Genomic DNA, 18,805 nt, shown 5'->3' with positions numbered 1-18,805 from the left:
TAGTTGATGCCATGCGCCATTCAAGAGTGCAGTCCTGAGTGCACGGCACCAGAAAGATTCCATCCCATGACACCGTACCTTACTGAGAGAGAAAAGAGGTCAGGTTTGCCGTAGCTCTTCCGTAGGAGGTAGCTTCCATCACTGCCATTGGACAGAAGAAGAGCCTCAGCTGCATGGCGAGTAAGACTGTCGTGGTACCACCTAACAAGACATCCAAATTCAAGATCCATTACATGCCATATTGACTACAGTGAATGACAGAGCAAAAATAACTTCAGTGGTGGAAATCTCATCATCAAACTGCAACAGTAGCAGCCGGTACCGGGGTGGTGCGTTTAAGCATAAATTAGAAGGTGCTTGACTACACTCCGGTAGCACCTACAAACTGCTCTGAGCTCCGCGCGGCCCCTTTCGGGAGTTAGATCTAGGCCAGTGCTGCATTTGCAACGCGGCCCGGAGACCGCACCTGGCTGTGCTTTGAATGCAGTGCTGGACTGGATCTAACTCCCCCCCCGTGTATGGCGTCAGACACGAGGGCATAGCTAACCCCCGCATCTGGCATCAGATGTAGGGTGCGGGGCGAGTGGAGCTGCCGCCGTGGCCAGACATGGGCCACCGCTGGCTTGCCTCCGCTACTTGGCTTGCCTCCGCTCTGTTACATTACTGCAACGTAATGTGTTGTGTGGCCCTCAGAGAACTCTCATACCCAGATCTCTGTGTACACTGCAATTCCGTGGAACACAGGAAGTAGTGTAACATTCAGCTTCCTCTGCATTCTCTCTCTCTTTTGGTAAAGAGAAGTCTCTAGCCTTTACGGCTGCCCAAATACACTTGAAAGTGGGTGGGGTTGGGGGTTGGAATGCCCACTAGAATTCCAGAAGGTGGAAGGTGAATTTCAGGGATCATGAATGGAGCTTGCTACTCCCTTGCTACTCCCATGATGACCCAGGCCTGGTGTGGTCAGAGGCCGCAGACACAAGCAAAGAAAGGCTACTGGCCAAGCAGTGGCTAAGATGGGGCAAGGCAACAAGTTGCTCAGACCGAGGAACCAAGCCTGGAGCAATTGTTATATAGAGACAGGCAGGCCCCTATTGGTTCTTCGGGTCACCTGGGCTGAAGAACAACAGTACCACCTCTGGACAGTATATGAGTGGTATTGCACCACAACAGAGATGATATGGCCAACCCTGGGAGCTGCTGTGGTGTAGGGAGCGAGCCCTGGTGCCATCATTCCTCGTTTGAGATTCCTGGTGTCTTTCAATGACTAGAGAAATGTGTAAAATGGCTGAAACACCACAGACAAAGGGTGGGAATGCATTTTCCTTGTTTCCTTGTTTAAATTTTTATTGATTTTAACAATATCTTAACGTTCACAACACATTAAACAAATATTGACTTCCCGCTCACACCTCCTCGTGAATCACCAACTATAGAATTAATCCTTGCTATAATAATAATTCAAAACATATATCTAAACCTTACAAACTCAATTTTGATCTACTCAACCTGCTAATATTACTAAATTTCAAACCCTGTTGTAAAATCAGTATTAGGAAAGTAGTTCTTTAAGTTTTGGCTCTATTTGGATAATCTGTGCAGATTTCACAGGAACTGCTGTCTACTGAGTCAGACCATTAGCCCATCTAGCACAATCTTGTCTACTCTGACAGGCAGCAGCTCTCCAGGACTTCAGGCAGGAATTTTTCTCCGCCTTGGCTAGAGATGTTGGCTTTTGAACTTAGGACCTTCTATGTCCTAAGCAGATTCTCTGCCACTGAGCTACAGTCCCATTCTCTCAGACCTCAGCTTTCCTGGGCATAATATAAGTGCCCAGTTGCAGAATTTTATTTTTCTTTCTTAAGAGGGTGTAAGCACAGCCCTTCACTTACTTCTTTCTAGAATTCTTCTGTTATACTGTATATTACTTCCTCAAGAGCTTTTCCGTGTACCAAGTCCTTTATCATTCTTATTCTATTTATCCTCCCAACAATCCTATCAAGTAGGTAAGTGAAGAAAGCAATTTGTCCAAGGTCATCTAGTACGTGCCTCTGTGTGTGCGTGCGTGCACCAGCAGTTTTAGCTGCCCAAGACATTTTCAAGCCACTTTGGTGACTTTCTAAATCTGTATTTCCTGAAGTCCTCTCTTCAGGAAGCCTCGTCACTGGCACACTTCCTCTTTATGGCCAATGAAGCATGCCACACATGTACTCCGTGACTTCAATACATATGAAGGACTACTGCATGAAGCTGACATCAATATCATCTTACATTTCACAGTGGACACTCTAGGCCAGCTAGGTAATTCATGGGAGAGATTTTAGATAGTACGTTAGTGTAACTGAGCCATAAAAGAAGACATAGGGACCAAACATCTTGATCTGGTCTTTTTGTGAACTTTGAGTTACTTGGTGCAAAATCAGGCATTTTGCAGCACAGAGAAATGTTCACAGAGCCCTAAATAGAAGACATGAATGGTCTCATGCTCCCAGTATGCAATACTGCTAAGATTAGAAGCGACTCCAAGTACCACCTACACAGTACACATGAAAAGATCAAAGGGTAATCCTTAACACCGGGTAATCCTTAACACCACCTGTTGTTCAAGATGAGCTGGTGGAGTGCCAGAATGAGAGTCAAAAGCCAAACCTGTGATTATCTGATACCACAGTGATTAGAAATCGTGGAAAGAAAGAAAGGAAAAACCAACCACAACTCGTGATGCCAAAGGACCGCACATTCTGTGCAAAATCATACAGGGAAAAGATGGGAAACACACATTAAGGTTGCAATCCTATCTGCATTTATCTACAATTATTGAATAAAGAAAGGCTTACTTCTGAAACAACTTGTAATGTGCTGCATGTGAGGAGACAGTTGCTCAAGGCTCTGCATATTTACTTGAAGAGTAGGTTCTGCTGGCGGAAATACAGAGCAAGGATACCCTACTGCAGTGAAAAGGCAGCCTAACAGAACTTCCCATCTAACTGCATCGGTGCAGCAGGGGAGTGGCCATTTTTGACTCCCTTGCCTTCCCCAGGGAGCCCTCTGTGCCACCCCAAAGTGTCCCCAAGGGCTGCATAGCCTTCAGGGACATATTTCCAAGTGGCGCAGAGGGCTTCCTGGGGAAGGGGAGGGTGTCAAAAGTGGCTGTCTCCCTGCTGCAGTTAGTTGGGAAATTCTATAGGGTACTCTCTCGCTGGACCAGTGCGTGTTTGCTCTGTATGTCAGCCACTCTATTGAATCGGACATGGCTCTATTCAGACGTTTCGTTGTATACTCAATCAGGAGCTTTCCTAGACAGCAGGCTTTACCACGGATTTTCTGCGAGACTTTATTGGGAGTTCGAAGTTGCCCCCCAAAAAACGGATGCAAAAAGTGGATTTTTTAACTCCAGATATAAATCAGGCTACACCCTAACGCGTGATGAAAACCCCGAATTGTATGTGAAGCGCTCCCTGCAATAGCTTGCAGGAACTTTGGGGCAAATTTGGCCAATATGTGAACGCGTCCCCTCCATTCCGGAAGAGATGTGAACTAAAAGCTGGTGTGAAAAACATTCAGGTGTCTATAGACATATAGGTTTTATGTGTGTGCAGGACTAATATATTCATTTTGAAAGAGAGCCTGGGTACTGACCCCCTGACCCACACACAAATGTGGGGTACAGAGAGTAAATGTACTGCCATATGTGTGTTCAACATAACATGTGAATAATTGTATGGAAATGCACGTATACTGTACACAAATTGCACAGATGCTGAAAACAGCATATGAATTAGATTTTACTAAAATATGCTCAGGGTGGTAACATTGTTTACATCTATGTGCACTGAAAGCCACTCAGCTTATTTAGAGACATGTCAGGGAACAGAACAAGCAAATATTCAGGCAACAATATCAACTCCTTTCACATTAACTATGTACAAATTAAACCAAGAAGTACCTGTAACCCAAAATAAAATGTGACATCTTAAAGAAAAAAATAGGGTCAGAATTGACCCATTATCTCAGGTCAGCTGGGTAGGCATACCAAAAGTCAGCATTCTTCCCAATACAAATCAGTCACGAAATGCATTCAGTGATGTCACTTTTAATTACACTTTGCATTGCAGGCTACTGTTACTGCTGCCAAACAAGATCCAATTAAAGGGGAAAGTTGTCTGCTTCTTTTCATGTTTTTAAAATAGGATGCACATCAGTTTCTAACTCATGTTTGCACAGTTCCGATTTCCCCCCGCCCTCGGATATCACAATATTAAACCCTACAACAGTGTCACTTCAGATCTGCAAAATGTGCTTCCGTACCTCTTGTATTGTGACACCGCAGTTTCTGCGCTGACAGCAAGGTGCTGTTCACATTTCTGATGCCTTATTTCGGATTTTATCTTTGCATTATAGTGCTACAACATTGAAAGTTCATTGCAGAAAAATAGCTGCATTTACCCATTGTAGGAGTTTGAGATTCTGGGGGTCGTTTTCAATATGATCTGGCCAAGTCGAAACATTTTACCCCTGTTTAGCATGTAATCTGGAAAGTGCCCAGATGCTGTGGTTTACTTAGGGGTAAAGACATATCTGTCACTAAACTACCCCCACAATGTCACTCTACCCTGCTCCACCCCCAGAATGTCACCCTCCTAAAAAGGTCCTTCTGTTGCAGGGGACTCACTGTTTCTCATCAAACTGCTAATTCCATGTGCTAAGACGTTATGATTCTTATCCTATCCAGTTGATTGATCACTTATATTTCACTGTCCACATAGAAGTTGTATTGGTGTCTTAAGACCCATTAAGCCCCCTGCTGAAGAAGAACTTCCCCATCTCTGACAGCTTATTAAAAGGCTCTCAACACATTTATTCACCCAAGATTTTAACTAGAATGGTGGTTTTAAACTGTTTTAATGTTTTGATATCCGTTTTAATTTGTTTTATGTTAGTTGTAAACTACCCAGAGATGTGAGTTTGGGGCAGTACAGGTGGCCCTTGTTATTTGCAGGGGTTCCATTCCTGCCTATGGGTGCAAATATGGAAACCATGAACAACGAAACCTTACTCCTATGGGAATCTAGGGGTTAAGTTCCTAACAAAAGGGGGGGCCAAAAAAGCAGGGGGGAGGGAGAAATAAGAGGAGAAAATCACAGAACAAGACTGTTTCTGCCTCCATTCTGGGGAGGCTGTTTCTGTGTTTACTCGATGCCTGGAAGCTGTTAAGGTCTGGATGAATCAAAATAAACTCAGACTGAATCCCACTAAGACTGAACTACTTTTACTCAGCTCTTGTACCGGCCAACAGCTGGATGTGAAACTTGTTCTAGATGGGGTGACACTGCCTCCAAAGGAGCTTGTTCGTGATTTGGGGCTCCTTTTGGATTCACGCCTCCTGTTTGACCAGCAGGTGGAGGCTGCGGCCAGAAGTGCTTTTGCCCAGCTTCATCTGATTCGCCAATTACGCCCTTACCTTGATCGGCAGGCATTAATGACAGTGACCCATGCCCTTGCTATCTCCTGCTTAGATTATTGTAATGCTCTCTATCTAGGATTACCTTTGAGGATGATCGGGAAGCGACAATGGGTCCAGAATGCAGTGGTTTGCCTACTCATGGGTGCCAGAAAATATGACTGGGTAACACCTCTCCTGCAGTCATTGCACTGGTTGCCTATTCACTTCCAAGTTCAATTTAAGGTCCTGGTTTTGACCTTCAAAGCCTTGCAGGGTTTGGCACCTGTCTACCTACAGACCCACCTCTCCCATCCAGTCAGATAATCTCAGATGGCCCTTTTGTTGGTCCCTGATTTCCGAGAGGTTCGGGGCACTAGGACCCATGAAAGGGCCTTTTCGGTTGCTGCTCCACTTCTCTGGAATTCCCTTCCCCTTCAGATTTGTTTAGCTCCTTCCTTATTGATTTTTAAATCTCTATTGAAGACTTTTCTTTTACGCCAGGCTTTTGCCCTGTAGTTTACCTATTTGGTTTTTTCTTTTTGTTAGTTACTTCAGTTTTTAATTTAGAATGTAATTTTAATGCTGTCTTGCTTTGCATGTTTTTGTACACCGCCCAGTCTTCAGAGTGGGCAGTATATTAAATGTTTCAAATAAACAAATAAATAAACAAATATGTTTAGTGGTATTATATATACATATTTTGATAACATAAATACAGCTCACCACTGTGAAGTTGATGACCAGGTGAGCTGTATGTATGTTTGAAGGAACACATCCTTCAAAAGCAAAGCAAGGAAGCAGTGAAGCCACTTTCTTTCCCCATGTTTCAGGCCACATGCATCAGTAGTAGCTCTGTCTTTGGCCATCTTGCTGTTTTTTGCACTCTGGCTCACACACCATGCAGTGTCCTGCAGGCATTTTACACACCGCAGGCACTGCTGCATTTCCCAAATGCAAGTTGCACTATAGTGCCCTTGCGCAAAGAGTGAAATTGTGCAAGAGAGTCATACAATCGCAGAATCATAGGAAAGAATGGCCACGCAATTGCACAACTTTTTTGCACAGTTTTGGCATTTGTGCGTGTGCGCTCTTGTGCAACTGGAATTTGGAACATGTAACAGTGCCCGCAGTGCACAACAGGCCTGCGGGATGCTGTGTGGTTTGGGAGCCACTATGTGGTTGTCTCTGTACTAGAGATGTGCACCCAATGCACACATTTTTCTGATACCCACATTATTGTGTCCCTTTATCACGTCCATTTATTGGAAAAGCAGTCAAAACCCATTTAAGAAATAAATACTGAGGTAACAAGGTGGTCATTAGAGTTCTCTACCACAGACTCAATAGTGAGTTTAGCCTACCACTGTGAACAGGCTTTTAGAAAGCCAAATTCTTGGGCCATTTTGCCATTATTACTTTTAATGCAGCAGACCCCCACGCCTCATAGTCACAGTAGATAGAAAACTAAGTCCAAAATGGCCCAGGAGTGCCATTTCATCATGGGTAGGTCCAGCTAATTCACAGGAAAGTGACTGAGACCAAGATAATATCATTAACATTTCTAAGATGTCATGAACTGACCATTTCTACTTTCAGTCGATTAAAAAAGAAGAAGTCACCACAAACTGAAAAGTTCAGCCATGCCATTTCCTCAGTGTTGGAGGATTTATGTGATTTATGTGAGTTTATGTGAGCCATTGAGATGATAGGGCTCAACTGATCGTAAAGATTTCCTAATCTCTTATGCTACTAAACTAGGTCTCTAGGGTTCAATTGACGGTAAAGGTTTCCTAATCTCCTATGCTACAAAACTGTCCATGAAGGCTCTTTCCCCTTTTTTTGGCAAGAGCCACACTAGGTGAGGCATGATCAGATCTTTCAGCAATAATACATTTCTTTTCAAAGCAACACAGTTTCCTGAAAAGTGCCAGCTAGGATGGCCACATGTCCAGGATTGGTTTGGATAGTCCAGGAATTGGACATGCTCTCCAGGATGTAGGAAAAGTGTAATCCTGGATATGAAATGTCTGGGAAATTGAGCGGGAAGATTGCTTTAACTAATTGTACTCTGCTGCTTTTCTCCAGGTATTTTTCTGCTGCTTCTCTCCAGGTGTTGTAGCAACATGGTGACAATGCACTTCATGTATTCTTATCCTTTTTCTGGCACCAGTGCCCATTCCCGACATTTCTGGCTAAACCCTGAAGCCTTAGCCCTCTCTAACTCTAGAGATTATCCAGAAATCAGGGGAAGAGGATGCCAAACATCAAAGGGAAAAAGTTAAAAACATTCCAAGTGCAACTGTGTTTAAACAGTCATTTCATAACTTGTTATTAAACATAAACACTTAATACAGGCTTATTTCATTTGTGCTACTGTTGGATTTATTTCTCATATTTGATTGTGTTTATTGAGGTGAAACACTCCTGTGCAAAAATAAAAAAATGCAATGTAGGGTAAAATGCATGAAACAGCCACAAAGCTTCACTGATGAGCACTCTTTCCAACTGCAATCAACAAAGTGGGGGTTAACATTTTGCAGCCTCCCCCACACCAGACAGTCCAGGAATCCTCCCTTCCTTTCAAGTCTCTCTCATTTCCTTCCTTTCTATCAAAAGGGGAAGGAAAAAAGCACTGCCATTTTGCCCTCCTTCCACTGAAGGCCATCCATGCGGGAGAGTGCTGGATGGGCTACCATGCTGTCCCAGAGAAGGAGCCCACAATTTAACACCTGCAGCAGCCTGCATCATAGTCCTGCCCTCATTTTTATCAGTCAAGACCACAGAATTCAGAGTGGGGGGATTTAACCCTTTTGCCACCTACTTTTTTTTTTTTTTTAAATGAAAATTGTCCCCTGAAGCGGCTCTTTACCATGGTTGGGATACCAGCAGAAACTATTTCAGTAGTGGTGGGGAATAGAGGACTGGACCTTGGCAGGCCAGCGTGTAGTTACAGGGGAAGGGAGTCCAATAATTTTCCTAACGGCTACCCTGTCAGCTCTCAGGCTTCGGGGAGTACTTCCAACTCCCCAGTGAACCTAACCATGCCCCTTTGTAATGTCAGGTCAGTGCAAATTAAGATTGAAATCATCCATTATTTGATCATAAAGGACCTGACCTAGCTTATTTATCTGAGACCTGGTTGGGGGAGGCTAGTGTTCCTATGTGGGCCCAACTTCTTCCCAGAGGTCACTCTGTTGCTGAGCAGGTTAGAGGAGGTGGGCAGGGTGTGTTCCGTAAGAATAACATCTCCCTTGCCAGGATCCCTTGAGAGAATTTGACTCATATTGAGTGTGTATCCCTTAGGTTGGGGACTCAGGATAGACTGGGGATTCTGTTGGTGTAATGACTTGATGGTGTGGAACATATTGGAGGGAAATTTCCCCCTAGAAATAGCTTTAATCAGCAACCTAGCGGGGAGAGATAGGAGCAGTGGTAGTGGCAAGCAGGCACATGGACTGGCACTGCTGTGCTGGTGGGGGCCCAGCACGGTCACCTGAGGCAGTCACCTCACTTCACCCCATGGAGGGGCCAGCCCAGGAAAACCTTGTTCTTGACTGAAACCCTAACCTTCATCTTGAGCAGTCTTGGGTAACTTCTTGTTTTTCAACTACAACTCCAGCCTTTGACTACTGGGGGCCGGGGATGAGTCCAAATACAAGAAATTACCCAAGACTGATCTTGAGATTCCTCAAAATGAAAGTGCACAAAAGCCTCTAAAAGCTTGTGATAATGCTAAAAGCCTAGTATTCGAAGAGATTGTGAGCCGGGTCTCACAATCAGTGAGACCTGGTTTGGGAGAGTGAGCGGGAAGAGCGGGCTAAGATTGCTCTCCCCGCACACGAGCAGGGCGGGAGCCCTGGGTGGCCAGATCAGCTGCCCACACGATTGGGGGCTCCATGACGGAGCCGGCAGGGGCTGGGGGGAGCGGGGGCTGATCGGCCCCCAGAAGCTCTAGCATGCCCTGCGCGAGTGTACAGGGCATGCTGGCGAGACCCCCGGAGCCAGGAGGCGGTTTTTTGCCTCTCCTCCAGGGGTCTCCTCATGAGTAGCCATGGAGCCACACCGCGGCTACTCACAATTAAAAAAAAAGGGTTTGCAGAGCGCTCGCTCCACAAACCCGGTTTTAGGGGCAGGCTGCTTGAGCAGGTTACCTGCTCAAGAACCACTGGGCTCGCACCTGAGCCCAGCGGTTCTCACGATTGCAGAAAATCGGGCTAGTGGAGGCTAGCCCAATTTTCTGCAATCGTGTGGACAGCCTCTGTGACTTTTCCCCCAATGGCCAAGCCATTTGATATTAGGTAAGGGTATACATATCAAAAGAAACATATTCCAGAGCAGCAACCTGGAAACATATGAAGTCGAAAATTACTTTTGTCGAACTTTAAGGATTAAGATGTATTGTTGGGCCACCTTCTCCAACTTCGCCCCTTTGGAGCTGGTCCAGTCCAAATTTCTAAGAACCTTTCTCCAGGTACCACGGCACATATCTAATGCAGAGGCAAGTCTGGTGAAAGCTGAGGTCAGAGTTTGGATGGCCATACTCAACTACTGGTTAAGATTATCCCTCATCCCTTTGAGTCTAGTTCCACTAACATACAGGACAACTATTAATCCACCTGGAAATTGACACTTTTGACAAAAATCTCATCCATGGGGCTCTCCCCTCCCCTCTTACTTTTCATGGGCTACAAACAGACAAAAACACTCATCAAACAATGCATAATGGACATAGAGCACCAAACCAATCTAGGCAGGGTCCTGAACTTCCTCATCAAAGAAAGACTAAGATACATTGCATCTCCTCCTGTGTACCTCACACAGCTGGAAGCCACAAAACACAGAAGGGCCTTCACCCTGGCCCGCTGTGTGCCCTTCTGCTCAAAGGCAGATAAGGAAGATCCCCTTCTCGGTACGCCTGTGCCCCTGTGATTCTGGGCAAGTTGAAACAACAGAACATGTCCTCTTCCATTGCTCATTCAACAAAGACATTCGTATCGTCCTCATCCTTCTGTTATTAATCAAGTCCCCAGGTTGCTCAAGCCAGTTCTACTACTCTCTCCTGCTCGCTGACTCAACCCTATTAACACACATAACGTTATCAAGTTTTGCACGGCAGTGTGTAAAATTTGTCGGATCCTGACAGACAGCAAGAACTAGGCAGGCCCGACACAGCGTATGGCCTCACAGTTTAGTTTAAAACTCTATGGCATTTTATAGTTTTATAGTTTTTACTGACTGATTTTAAGATTGTAGCCACTTTTAAAGCTTTAATATAGTCTTACCCGTTTTACATTAATTTTACCCGTTTTAACCCAGTTGTAAGATAGCTCACTACATCTTAACCATAGCTGTATAACAGAGTATAGCTTTTAGCCTCCCACCGTCTTCACAGTTTCAGGCATATAGCCTGTTTTAATGCTGCCTTAATGCTGTTTTAATGTAATTTACTTTATGCTAATCAAAGCCCATAATAAATATTTATTAATTGAAATTTATTGCAGCCTAAGCTTTTGTGGATTACAGTCCACATACAGGTGAAACTCGGAAAATTAGAATATCGTGCAAAAGTCCATTAATTTCAGTAATGCAAATTAAAAGGTGAAACTGATATATGAGACAGACGCATTACATGCAAAGCAAGATAAGTCAAGCCTTAATTTGTTATAATTGTGATGATCATGGCGTACAGCTCATGAAAACCCCAAATCCACAATCTCAGAAAATTAGAATATTACATGGAACCAAGAAGACAAGGATTGAAGAATAGAACAATATCGGACCTCTGAAAAGTATACAGTGTACTGTGCTTGATTGGCCAGCAAACTCGCCTGACCTGACCCCACAGAGAATCTATGGGGCATTGCCAAGAGAAGGATGAGAGACATGAGACCAAACAATGCAGAATTGCTGAAGGCCGCTAATGAAGCATCCTGGTCTTCCATAATACCTCATCAGTGCCACAGGCTGATAGCATCCATGCCACGCCGCATTGAGGCAGTAATTGCTGCAGAAGGGGCCCAAACCAAGTACTGAATACATATGCATGCTTATACTTTTCAGAGGTCCGATATTGTTCTATTCTTCAATCCTTGTCTTCTTGGTTCCATGTAATATTCTAATTTTCTGAGATTGTGGATTTGGGGTTTTCATGAGCTGTACGCCATGATCATCACAATTATAACAAATTAAGGCTTGACTTATCTCGCTTTGCATGTAATGCGTCTGTCTCATATATCAGTTTCACCTTTTAATTTGCATTACTGAAATTAATGGACTTTTGCACGATATTCTAATTTTCCGAGTTTCACCTGTATGATAATGTGCACCGTATCACTAAGGTAAAGTGTGCTGTCAAGTCGATTTCAACTCCTGGTGCCCACAGAGCCCTGTGGTTTTTATTGGTAGAATACAGGAGGGGTTTACCATTGCCTCTGCCCACTCAGTATGAGATGATGCCTTTCAGCATCTTCCTATATTGCTGCTGCCTGATAGAGCACCAGCGGGGATTCAAACCGGCAACCTTCTGCTCGTTAGTCAAGCATTTCCCCGCTGTGCCACTTAAGGTGGTTGCACTGTATCACTACACTACAATAAATCTAAGTCTTGAAGATGCTACAACTATACACTCACTTTAAAAAAATAAAATAAAAATGAAAGGGGGTTTCCGCTCCTCTAAGGAGAAGCTATTAAGCTTTCTTTTGTGACAGAAAGTCACCTGATTTATTTTTCCAAAGCTCCTTATATGTGTTTACTTGTTTCAAGATAAACATCCCAGCATGTTTACACAACCCAATTTTAGTGCTGTCCAGTTATATCAGCATTATATGCTTGCATAGATGAACCACAATCTCCTTAAAGCTCAAGGCATCGTATGGATCTATCTCCTCAGCTTTCCACATGCAAGCATATTTAATTATTTTAGTAATTGGAGCCAGTATGGTGGTGTAGCGATTAAGGTGTCAGGCTAGAGCAGGGGACATGGGCATAGCAAGGCTGGAATGGGCCCAGAGACAAGATTTTAAAATCACCCCCCCCACCGAATAGTGCTAACAAAAAGTGTGTGTGTGTGTGTGTGTGTGTGTGTGTATATGAATGACACCTATGTGCCACAATAGAACATCTTCCTAAATTATTTTTTAAAAGGTTTTGTAAATTGTGGATAATGGAAGTCATTTAATGGTACTAGAGAAAGACATGCTCTGTTCGGGTAGCTCCAGGTCTTAACATGCACATCAATTTCTGAGGATGAATACAACTGAAGGAAGCCCAGACGGGTGCGCAGCTGGGGGAGTCAGTCATGTGACTTGCCTCTGGAGGAGCACCCAAGGCAGTGGGCCCCCAGACAATTGTCTCCCCTTGTCCTATTATAGTTATGCCCCCAGCAGGGGATTTCTGGATTCAAATCCCACCCGCTCCCAGACTGGGTTAATTGATAGCTCTCAGATTAATTTTACATTGTGAGGATAAAGGGGTGAATAAAGAACCATGCATGCCATTCTGAATTCCTTGGAAGAGGAGAAAAATGTTTGTGCATACAAAAGGTATTACTAACCAAACCTCTGTCAGGCAAACTCATAATCCTACCTTTATCCCTAATATAAGAATAATAATCACTACAGTCTCATCAAGGCTGGGTGCAGATGAAATACGAAACCGGAGATCTCTTCACCCCCAGTTTCGCTAACCGAACATCTGAACTCAGGGAACAACACTTAGAGGGGGAAACGAACCTGCAGTTTCTCTCCCCAAACTCCATTTGTCACCTTTGGTTATCTTTAGGTTTCATTGTCCCAACCTCCAGATTGCCTGTAGCAGCAGTATGTTCGAACATGGCACTGCTGTGCTGTTAGCCTTCTCCCAAGCCAGAATTGAGGGAGAAAGCTTCTCTCTCGCTCTGGCTGCTGTTGGCGGTGCGGGCTGTCCTTCAGGAAAGAAGGAAGCCCACACAGCCAGCTCCCCTGCCTCTCTGCAGTCTCACTGACTGCAGAAAGGCCCATCTCCCCAAAGTCCAAACGCATGGGGAGGGAGGCGTGGAACTGTGGGTCCACTGGAACTGGGACAAAGTCTCTCTGCTGACTTTTCAGAGCGAGGGGGAACCAAACCTACATGCAAGAGAGCAATTTATGCTCAGTGTACAACAAAGTCAGCATGTCAGTATCTGAAGTCAATGCACAGTGAGAAGAAATACGGCCCTTTGATTTAAAAGGCTGCACCCTTTCATCTGTGCAACCGAAAACTCAGTGAGAAACTACGATGTGGACTTCTGTATGAAAAGTCAACATTAGAATCACTTTCTGTTTAGTGTAACAAACTGCTGTGTAACAAACTGCTGAATATTACAGATGTCTGAACCACAGATCTATATGCCCTTTGTCCTGACGGGAAGGCCTTTTCACAGAAAATCACATGCTAGTTTTCTAGCTGGGAAATATGCATCCGTTAAAAGAATTATGTTTCCCACAATCCACCAGAAGAGGATGTAGTGCTGCAATTATGGTTGCCAACTGGGGGCTTTTATGGCGGACATATGATTATTTGGGGACAAAATAACTGTTTTTGCATTCGGAGGAAAGGCGATTCCCCCCTACGGCCCATTTGTTATTGTTGTAATGCCCAAGTTCTGGGCGGGAACTGGAACATTATAAGGCTCTCCACATGAGCAAGGTGGAGAACCGTGAGGGGGTTTGCGGGGAGAGCGGGGTTGGCCGCCCACACAATTACTTCTGAATGCATAATCCCTTTTGTTTTGTTTTTTCTTAACATCCTTTGTTTCCATCAGTCAATACACATTTTGTGAAGCTGTTTCTGAAAGCAAATTCTCTCAACAGTTAATAGGCCTAGATCTTTTTAGAATGTCTGGTTATATAGCAAAAGAATCTGATTTTCTGTAGCAAAAAGAATCTGATTTCCAAGTCACAAATCCGGTTGGGGCAGCGGGAATCAGGGGCCTCCTGAGTGCGCAGGGCATTCTGGGGAGTCCCCCGATGCCAGGAGGCTTGTCGCCACACCGCGGCTACACACGATCCAATACACGGGCTTAGAGGAACATCCACTCTGCTAACCTCATTTAAGGGGAGGGGCAATTAGGGAGGCTTGCTGCTGGGAGCTGCGTGGCTCCCATTGCAGCACATATCCAGGCGATACCAGGCTAGGCTCCCTTAGCCTGGTTTTGCTTTGTCTCATTGTTTTCTTAGAACACATGAGCAGCTTCTCTTCTTCCATCTTCTTCCCCTGCCAGCATCCTATTGACCATGCATCCAATGGAGAAGCAAAGGGGAGGGCACCCAGCTAGCTACTGAGCCAGTCTCTTGCTTGCTGTTTTCTATGACTACAAACATTTATATACCATTTTTCAACAGACGGTTTCACAGTGGTTTCCAGAGAAAGATAAATAAGATGCTTCCCTGTCCTCAAAGGGCTAAAAGGAAATGCAAGGTAACAGCAGCACCAGCCATTGAAGGGATGTTGTGCTGGGGATGGATAGGAACAATTGCTCTTGCCATAATAAATAGAAGAGATTCACTCCTTTAAGATGGTCTTTAAAAATGGTCCTGAAGCTGCCGGTGGTCCAAAATAGGGCCACAAGATTATTAACTGGGGCTGGGCGTTTTGGTCATATCACGTGTTTTGATCATCGTCAGCTGCACCGACTCCCAGTTTGTTTCTGGCCCTAATTCAAGGTGCTGGTTTTAACGTTTAAAACCTTAAACAGCTTGGGACCAGACTTCCTGAGAGAGCACCTTGCCCCATATGTCTCTATGTGGACCTTAGGATCTTCTTCAGAGACCTTGCTCTGAGTGCCCTTGCCAAATGAGGTGAGGCAGGTGGCTACTAGGGAAATGGCCTTTTCAGTGGTGGCACCCTGTTTATGGAATAGCCTTCCCAGCGAGGCTTCCCTGGCATGGTCACTTTGTTCTTTTAGAAGCCAGCACCAGGCAAAGACCTTTCTGTTCACCCAGGTTTTTAAAAAAACATTTTTTAAAATGGTTTTTGTGTTGTGCGTTTTATTGTAATCTTTAATTTTGTTTTATGTGTTTTAATTGTATGCTTTATTCTATTGTTTTATTGCGAACTTCCCAGAGAACAATTTGTGATGGGGCAGCTAACAAATAAAGTTGTTGTTACATATGGAAGAGCATTCAGTCTAATCATTCTAGGGCACACCAACAGTTAGAAGTTGTACAGCCTACAAACAAGTTTACCACCTTAGTGAGAACTGACTCTCTGTAGATATGTGGCACCTGTCCTTAGGTCATGGAGGTTTTCCACCTGGCTATGTGGCATCGGGCTTACCCTAGGTTTGGGACAGGTGGCATGCCACATCTGCTGATTCAGAACACCCTCTTCCACCCACCTATTTTAAGATACTGGTTCCTGGACCTCTAACTTAGTTCTAAGATTCTTTGGGAACCCAAGAAGCTAAACAAACTTCAAGAGCATGCCAGAGAAAGTGTGAGGAACAGTGGCTTTATAGATAGTCACAAGATAATGTGACTGTTATCCGCCTTGAGATAACAATTCCAAGGCAGTCCCAAACCACCTTGGGACCACCTTGGGATTGTTTTAATGAAAGACGGTTTACAAATCTAAGAACAATCAATCAATAGGAATGTTACATTCCAGATCTCCTAACCATCATTTATTTTGTTTCCCATCTTCCCCTTTGTATTCCCCTTTTCTGCTTAAATTCCCCCCTCCCTTCCATGGCTGGCTGTCACCATAATTTAGCAATCAATGAAACTAGGGAAGCAACCTGCCTAGCAAGCAGTTTGAATCACCCATTGGTGTGTTTCCCAGAATATGGGAAACTCCTATATCAGGCAGCAGTGATATAGGAAGGTGCTGAAAGGCATCATCTCATACTGCGCAGGGGAAGGCAATGGCAAACCACTCATGTATTCTACCAAGAAAACCACATGACTCTGTGGTTGCTAGGAGTCGACACTGACTTGACAGCACAACCTTTCCTTTATGAAGCGCAGTGCTAACCATGGTTACAGCTAACCAGGCTTCCAAACCATGAAGCTGTTCTCACAACCAGCCTAACCCTGCCTGGGCTTCCCGCCCGCCTAAGCCTCTTAACACCCTTACCCGGCTACCGTGTATTGTGTGAATCGTGTGATACCGGGTATCCTGTCATGGCATCCCATGACAGCTCCACTCTGTAAACATTTTCATAAAATTGTGTGATTGCTTAACATTCTTTTTCAGATTGCTTTACTGCATCCTGGACCATCCCAGCACAGGATTTTAAAACAACAACAAAACAGTAGAATGAAGGTTCTCAAACTGGAGTCCCCAGCTGTTAAAGGACTACAACCCCCATCATAATTGCTGGCTAGGGATGATGGGAGTTGCAGTCCAACTACATCTGGGGACTCAAGTTCGAAGATAATAGCAAGGCTGCTTCTTTTCCTGGAGCAACTCCTTGTCATTCCACAAGATACCCCCCACCCCATCACTTTTATTTTGCCTTCTTCCATTTTTGGAATTGAACCCCCGTTTTCAGCATTGACATACATATCCACCCTGTTTCATGAGAAAAGAGGGGGGGAACCCAAATCTTCCCCATATCTATTACATTAGATTGCTGAACCTGAGTTAACACCAAGATGCTGGCTGTTTATTTCTCAAAATTGTAGACTGCCCCAAACTTCCATTTCTGGGCGGTTTACAAAACATAAAACAAATTAAAAATGAGAAGCTTAAAACAACTGGAAAACACAGTCAAGTTTAAAAAAACTTGGGTGAAAAAAAATGAATCTTTAGGGACTTTTAAAAAGTTTTCAGAGATGGGGAGGCTCTTATTTCACCAGGGAGCGCATTCAAAAGTTGCCAACTCTGCCTGAAGCTATTCCTAGAGGGGTCTCCCCCTTTCCCCCAATATTTCCCACAAAACCAAAGCTTTTTTTTTTTTTTTTTAAAGCAACCCTAGCGTTGCTTTCAATAGTCACCCAGAGCTTGAGGCCAATTTCTGGAGGCTCCAGGCCAATCTTGGAGGCTTGGCAACCCTAAGCTGATTATCCGGAAAGTTCCTTCTGATGGTAAACTAACTACAGCTGGATAAGGACAGCCAATCTTCAAGCCACCACCCAGAGTTCTCGGGGAACAGGAAGGCTCCACGGCAGTCACAGATTGTCTCCTTACCCCAGGCTCTGCAGCTCCTCTTCTCCCTCGCCATGCCCCAAGTGGTGGTCCTCATGGTAGCTCATCCTCCCTCCTCCTTCCATCTCGGCTATGCCCATCCGAAACACCTGCTGCTCTTCTTCAGGGCACCACTTGCCACAGGAGGGAAAGGATGGCCGATGGGAAACAGGCTGACATGCTCTCGCTTTAGCTCCTGCCTTTCCCCTGCAAGCAGTGAGGAAACTCTACAACCGAAGCAAGTTGCTGTTTGCTTCTGCTGCATTAGAGAGAATGAGGAAGTGAGAACGAGTCCCTCCCTGCCTGCACCAAAGTGCCCTCCCTCGCCTCTCCGGTTCAGGCAGAGGGAAGGGGAGGCCCTCTTGAGAATGCAGACTGGGCTGTTCCACCTCTCCTGCTGTCATGCAGGGTAATGTATCTGAAGAGCTGGCACTGTCTGAGCAAGTGTTTGTCCGTAATCATGCAAGTGGGAAAGAGAACATCTACGCATACCCATTGCTGCTTGCATACAGCTTTGCTGCAGAGAGAGCACCTGGAAATCCCTGGAAGAGCTTCTGAGGTGGAATAGTAAGCTGGCCGGCTGGGATTTCTAAGGAATCCGGATTTGAGCCCACAACAAAATAATTGCCAGACTGCATCATCACACACCTAGGCTCACTCCATGTTCTCTCCATGCATATTTCCTGCTGCTTTCATGGATGTGTGCTTTGGAGCTCAACCAAGGGACAGGTGTTTAAGCATCTCCGGGATTCCTCAAAGGTTTCTTCTGAGTCAGCAGCATAGGTGTTAGGTTTGGATGCTGAAAACCTAGGTTTCAATCACTGCACAACCATGTAGTTCATTAGGCAAGCTGCAATCTCCTCCTCTAACTTACATGGTTGTCAAGAAGATAATAGATACAAAGAAATTTTATTTATTTATTGTTGCATTTCTATACCGCCTTTCGTTAAAAGACAACCCCAAGGCGGTTTACAAAAGTTAAAAATATACAATAAAAAGACAATAAAAACAGCAAGCTAAAAATATAAAAACATATTAAAAACATACATAAGAACAATACAATACAAAGACATAACAGCATATATGCCATGCTGGGGGGAAAGGGGGTTTCCCCCCTTTTTCTTCTTGAGTCTCTAGTGATTGCTGTATTCTGTGAGAACAAACAAGTATGCCTGCTTCTGGATGGAGACATTTTTGGGGTGCCAGCCATACTGAATTAAA

The 18,805-nt window shown here is 44.6% G+C and overlaps 1 protein-coding gene across 2 annotated transcripts in view; it reads right to left on the bottom strand.

Moving 5' to 3' along the window:
* Nucleotides 1-17,885, bottom strand: part of DAPP1 (dual adaptor of phosphotyrosine and 3-phosphoinositides 1) — a 43,217-nt gene extending 25,332 nt beyond the window's left edge. Inside the window, exons 1-2 of one of the 2 annotated variants that reach the window (XM_053256347.1) lie at nt 17,588-17,885; nt 79-201 (exon numbers count right to left, since the gene is read on the bottom strand). In XM_053256347.1, the coding sequence (XP_053112322.1) occupies nt 79-201; nt 17,588-17,685 (221 nt within the window). In that variant the 5' untranslated portion in view covers nt 17,686-17,885. Of the gene's footprint in view, nt 1-78; nt 202-706; nt 803-17,587 lie in introns of those variants that run through there. The other variant, XM_053256348.1, reaches the window with a different exon arrangement.
* Nucleotides 17,886-18,805: the final 920 nt, after the last annotated feature.

This window comes from Hemicordylus capensis, chromosome 5, assembly GCF_027244095.1.
Source record: "Hemicordylus capensis ecotype Gifberg chromosome 5, rHemCap1.1.pri, whole genome shotgun sequence".
Taxonomy (NCBI): domain Eukaryota; kingdom Metazoa; phylum Chordata; class Lepidosauria; order Squamata; family Cordylidae; genus Hemicordylus; species Hemicordylus capensis.
Note: the sequence above shows the minus strand (reverse complement) of the source record. Positions and strands in the feature narration are given on the sequence as shown.